Consider the following 6,000-nt stretch of genomic DNA (forward strand, 5'->3'; position numbering starts at 1 on the left):
GGGACCCAGCATCCTGGAAAGAGGGAGCGGCAAATGGCAGTGCCCAGAGCTGGCGGGAGCTCAGAGTGTTCACAGGAACCGAAAGGTCAGCGAGGTGGGAGTGTGGCCTGAAGGAGCAGGTTGAGGCCAGAGGGACAGACCGGCAGCTCCCATCCTGGGGGAATCCCCAGGCCTGGAAAGGAATTTGGATTTAATTTCAGGTACCAGGAGACCTCCCTCTGAGAAATCCCGTCGGCTCTCCCTGTGTCTCCCGTCCCTGGCAGGTGGTCAGCACCTTCACGGGGGGGGGGGGCCCCCCCCCAAGGGAGCTTCGGGGTGGTGGTGGGAAGGACTCGTCTTTTGAAATTTCCGTAGCTCAGGGCTTGATTGATCACTGTGTCCTTGATAAAGGGGAGTGAACAGAGAGGGGGCTGGATCTCTCTTTGGGAACTTCTAACCCATCTACAAAAGGAAAGAGAGGGTTTGTTTTGTTCATCCTTCCATGAAATCCTGTCCCTCATCAAAGGGTCGTTACCTGGCACGAACGTTCAACAGGACCGGGGAAGCATTCCGTCAGGACCAGGGAAGCATTCCATTCCGTCAGGGCCAGGAACTACTCGTACCCTCACTCCAGGCATCGCCGGGGAGTGACAGGGACAGCGACATCCCTGGCTTTGCCTGCTCACACTGAGTTTGGATCCTCATTCAGCCTCGACCGTTCTGGACAAACCACCGAACTTCTCTGATCCTCTTTCTTACAGTGAGATCAGTTCTGGCGAACATTTGCAGTGAACGTCGCGGGGGCCCAGTGTGGGACGATGCCAGCCCAGGGTCTGTTCAGCAGCAAACGAGAGCTGCCGTCATTGCTTTTGGCGAGGCAGGTGGCCTGGGTTCCAGGTGCCGTGAAGCATTCTTGTCCCTGCCCATGCCAGCTCAGGGCTCCACATTTCTAGAAGGTTCCATTTGCTCAATATTCGTTAGTTCGCTTCTGGAGGGAGGATGATCAGTTCATCTCTGTGCTGCCTAAATGTTCCAACTTGCCTTCCTCCTACTTCGTGAGTGGGGCATGGGGGGGGGGGGGCCCCCCCCCTGACTTTCAGAGAGCACTTTCTTCGCTTAAATTGCAGCCCTACTCAGCGCTGTGGACCTCTGAGCGGCCACCTGGGCTGCTACCAGTCACGTGTGGCCTTGCGACGTGCTGTAGGAGTAAATAAGTGGACACACACTAGATTCTGAAGACTTCATACAAAAGAGGTGGAAAGTATCCCCTTAGTATTATATAGGAATTATGTGTTGAAGTGATAGCGTTTTGGAGAACGTAAAAATATTTCTGTTTTTGAATGTGGCTCCTGAAAGTTTAAAATTTTAGTGTGGCTCCTGGGTCATTTGAGCACTTACAATAAAAGCTCTAATAATAGATGCTTTGTCCTAGAGCAAGATGGGACTGTCAGGGATGTCTAAATAAATGGTCCCTGCCACCTTTAGGAGGGGTGACTGTTACCTTCATGAGCGCCGCTTGATTGCCTATAAATAATGGGATTTTTCTGGAAATGTAGTTAAACCTGCGTGTTCTACGTTTATTTCTATGATCTATATCCTGCACAGCTACTAGGGGAAGGTGCTGTTTGGCATTACGGAGGGGAGACGGTATTGGTAAAAACGGAAAGTTAATCTCGTAACTTCACTAAAATATCAGATAGGTAGCATACGTTCAGTAGATTTAGAGATTTGTTTGATAAATGAACGAGGGCATACATGGCTCACGTTCATATTTCTAATGGACAGGGCTTGTTAATACAGATCACCTCATTTCAGTCTCAAGGAAATCATTTCAGGTGGGTACAGTTATTACCATTTTACATATGGGGAAACTGAGGCTAAGACAGGTTAAGTCACTTTGAACAAATCCAACCTAGAGACAGGGTTCCTGACCCTACAGTCTGGCTGATTCCTTTCGACTCCTCTACTGAAGGGAACAAATGAGTTTGACCTAATGCTGTCCTGTTCCTACCCTGTGTGTCAGCTGATTCTGGAGGAGGTGGCCTGGGATTTTGTCACCGTTGACTAGATTTTTGAGGGCCCTTCCTCTTTAGGATGCCCAAGACTTTACCATTATTACCTGTTAAGGCCACATGCTAGGGAGACAGCAACAATAGCTGTTGAAACAGAACAGGACTGGAATGCTGGAACCATGAGGTCTAGGCCTGATTTTCTCTGTGACCTTAGACAAGCCATCTTGGGCCTCCTCCCTGTGGCCCTCGTGTGCTCTGATGTGCACAGTCCCGTTGTCAGGATCAGTGTGGCTCCGATGTCCTCGCTTAACAGGTTCACCTGACCTGGAAGGTCTTCTCTTTTCCGAGAGTGTTACTTAAAGGCCCAGAAATTCTGGCTGTGCCACTGAGTTCAAATTACCAAACTACTACACGAGAAAGTTGTCTCACAGTGGCCACTGTGTGTGTGTAATATATTATATATGTATTTAGATGGCATGTATGTGTGTGTGTGTGTGTGTGTGTATCTACACACTTAGCTAAAGTTCCATACATATACATGCTATACATATGTATATAGCTCATACATATACATGATTTTCTCCCTCTATATATATAGCATACGTGTATGAGACTTTAGCTAATTTTTTTTCCTATATACCTCAAATATTTTTGGAATGTACAAGACTTTAGACAGAAGTAAATACATTTTTAGAAAGTATTAAAGTAGAAGTGAGGAGTTTTTAGACTACTAACTGCCCAGGTTATATATATATACATATATATATATATATATATACACACACATATATATATATACACACACACACACACACACACACACACACATATTTAGCTTCTCCTCTGCTGTTGGTAATTCCCCCTTTAGGAAAAAAAAAAAACAACTCAGATGTGCACTGTACTAAGCAGGATGCCTCATAATAGCGAAAGAAAAGCGTGAATACTTAGAAAATCTGAATTTCAGATCTGGCCCCTGATTCTGTCCCTTAGGTGTGGCAGGATTGGGGTGTGTGGTTGCTTCCTGAGTCCGAATCCAGAGGTGTGGGATGGGGTCAGCAGCACTCATCACCAAGAGTGGAACGATCTAGTGTGGAGTAGTTACTCTCTCCTGCGTTTCACCTACCTCACCCCCTGCACATGGGCTCACACGGGCTCACACGCATGTGAGCGCGTGCATATACGTACAAGCATATACAAGTATGCATACGCGTGGGCATACACGTATACCCCAGGCACGTAAAAGGCAAGCACAGCGGGACCCGTCCATATACGGGTCAGTCCCACATTGAGAAGGAAATGAAATTTGACTGAAACGTACTAAAGCATTTACTGAGTGAGCAAAATTTCCATTCGCTTGATATCATTCAATCAGTAGAACATTCTGCACCAACATCTTGCCTGGTCATCTCTCCTTAAACGTTTTTTTGTCTCTCGCTTTTTCCCCCCTAAATAATTAGGTCAACTGATCTTGAAGGTTCCCTCTCAAGTGCTCTGTGATTCTCTAAACATTTCCAGTTTTTAATGTTTGTTTATTTTTGAGAGAGAGAGAGGCAGACAGAGCCATGAGAGGGGAAGAGAGAGAGGGAGACACAGAATCTGAAACAGGCTTCTGGCTCTGAGCTGTTACACAGAGCCTGATGCGGGGCTCGAACTCACAGACCGTGAGATCTTGACCTGAGCCGAAGTCAGATGCTTAACCGACTGAGCCACCAGGCGCCCCTAAACGTTTCCAGTTTTTAATTGCTTTTTGAAGTTAATACATTTTAATATACATTTTTCAAAGCAGTTAATAGAGTTGATCTCTGAGGCAGGGAATTCGATAGGTTTGATTATAAAAATAGAAGACCATAAAAATTCTTCATTTATCCATTCTGGACACAGTGTTAAACTATTAAAGTGGATTTTAAACCTGGCATAAAGAAGATGTGGACCCTTTCGGTGGAGAACACTTTTACTGGCTCTATAATCCCCGTAGTCCCCCAGGCAGGCCTGTCACTAACCCTTCCTTAACTGTGTTCAGACAAGAGCTTCCAATGCCCTCTTCCTGGAAGATGGCCAGATGCCTCTTGATGATTGTTGTTTATCAGCTCCCTGAAACATGGACATGAGTCCTCTTGTTTTGGGGAACCCCTTGCCATTTCGCCCAGCAGTGGCTGTGTACTTATGGGACTTCAGTGCCTCAGTGTCATTAATCTCAGGTGAAGAGAAGGCAGGCAGTTTGTGCAAAGAGGGCCCTGCGTTCAGAGTTTTGAATGGGGGCTATGAATTTTGCAGCGGACTAAATTCTTGTGTCCTTGGCTAAGACTCCTCTTGGTACCTGCTGTTCCTTCCCACCTTGTAACTGTCGGGTCAAGGTGCCAATCAACTGAGCGACCGTAAAACCACTTGATGAGCAGAATGGCCTTGCACACAGGAAGCAGTTTTGCTCTTTGCAGCCGGCCTACCTGTCTGTCCCTCTGGGCTCGCTTCAAACACTTCCTCTCCCGGGAAGCCGTCCCCAGTCGTTTCAGGCAAAATGAGCGGACCTGTGTCCACACGCTGCCTTGCGCAAACTATAATCGGAGCACATCCAGCACTGACGCCTGCAGCCAGGTCATGCCAATGAGCCTCTGCCAAATTTATGCTGCGGTACCAACCACCCCACAAGTCAGTGGCTTACGGCCACGGTGATGCATTGTCACTCGAGCCAGGATGGCTGTGCTGTGCACGGTGCACTGGTGTGGGGGCCCTGCTACACGTGTCTCCCATCATCCTCTGGGGCCCAGCGGCTGGCCGGGGCGCATTCTTCTCGTGGTCGTGGCCGAAGTAGCAAGAGGGCAAGTGCCAACACGCAAAGCTTCTCAAGGCCTAGGCTGGCCACCGGCACGTTGTCATTTCCGCTCACGGGCCGTTGGCCAAACCCAAATCAAATCGTCGGGGAGCACACCCCACCACATGGAAAGGCTGGATGCAGAGAGAGGAGGCGTAAAAGAATCGGGACTAGTCGGGGCACCCGGGTGGCTCAGTCGGTTGAGCGTCCGGCTCAGGTCATGATATTGGCGTTTGGGAGTTCGAGCTCTGTACCAGGCCTCTGCTGTCGGCACAGAGCCTGGTTGGGATTCTCTCCCTCTCTCGTTCTGCCCTTGCCCTGCTCTCTTTCTCAAAAATAAACCCTAAAAAAAAAAATAGATCTAATCATTCAGTCTTCCATACAGGTTCACCTGCCCTATTAGATCAGGAGCCCCTGGGGGGTGGCAAGGGTCAGGAATAGCGTCTGCTTTTATATCACCAGCTCCACTGCCTGGGGCTGGCAGGTAGGAGGTATTTCACTGATGTTTGCTGAGGTCCAAAAGACCTTTCCGGCCCTTTCCTTTACAGCAGAGGCTGGGCAAGCTCTGACCGCAGGGCCAAATCTGTCCCCGTGTCTGTGCAGAGAGCTGAGCATACAGATTGTAGAAAACAGTTGTTGAGAAACTCAAAAGTGATGCATGAAAATGATAATGACATTCAGATTCCAGCATCCGTGAATGAAGTTTCATTGGGGCACAGCCACACCCATTCCTCTGTAAATTGTCTGTGGCCTCTGGAGCCAAACGGGCATACCTGGGGCCGTCGTCCAGCCTGTGTCCCGCAAAACGGAAAACCTTTCCCATCCGGCCCCTTAGACAGGAAGTGTTTGCCACCGGCCCTGCCTTAGGGGGTAAAGAAACGGGGCGGGGGGAGGGGGGGGAGCCCCAGGGAGGTGACCGCCTTGCCCGGGATCACATGGCATTGGCAGCTCCACGAAGGCCTGTGTGCGTTTGGGGTTAACATCTCCCCCCTTTGTTTCCTAGTAACTGGCGGCCCGCGACACCCATGTGTCACTGATCGGGAGGTTCTCCCCGCGGCAGCGCTTCATGACCCAGCGGCGCCCGGCCCAGTGAAGCCACCATGGTGTCCAGCACAGCGGCGCTGCTCCTGGGCGCCGTGCTCCTGGTGGCCCAGCTGCAGCCCGTGCCCTCCCGCCCCGCCGCCGCCGCCGCCGCCGCCG

At 49.8% G+C, this 6,000-nt stretch overlaps 1 protein-coding gene across 1 annotated transcript in view; it reads left to right on the top strand.

Annotated features, from left to right (window-relative positions):
* HS3ST1 (heparan sulfate-glucosamine 3-sulfotransferase 1) overlaps nucleotides 1-6,000 on the top strand; it is a 29,801-nt gene that overhangs the window by 21,785 nt on the left and 2,016 nt on the right. The window contains exon 2 of the mRNA XM_040494412.1: nucleotides 5,804-5,996. Coding sequence (XP_040350346.1) covers nucleotides 5,901-5,996 — 96 coding nt within the window. The 5' untranslated portion in view covers nucleotides 5,804-5,900. The remainder of the gene's footprint in view (nucleotides 1-5,803; nucleotides 5,997-6,000) is intronic.

This window comes from Herpailurus yagouaroundi, unplaced genomic scaffold, assembly GCF_014898765.1.
Source record: "Herpailurus yagouaroundi ecotype Mexico unplaced genomic scaffold, PumYag 28, whole genome shotgun sequence".
NCBI classification, from domain to species: Eukaryota; Metazoa; Chordata; class Mammalia; order Carnivora; family Felidae; genus Herpailurus; species Herpailurus yagouaroundi.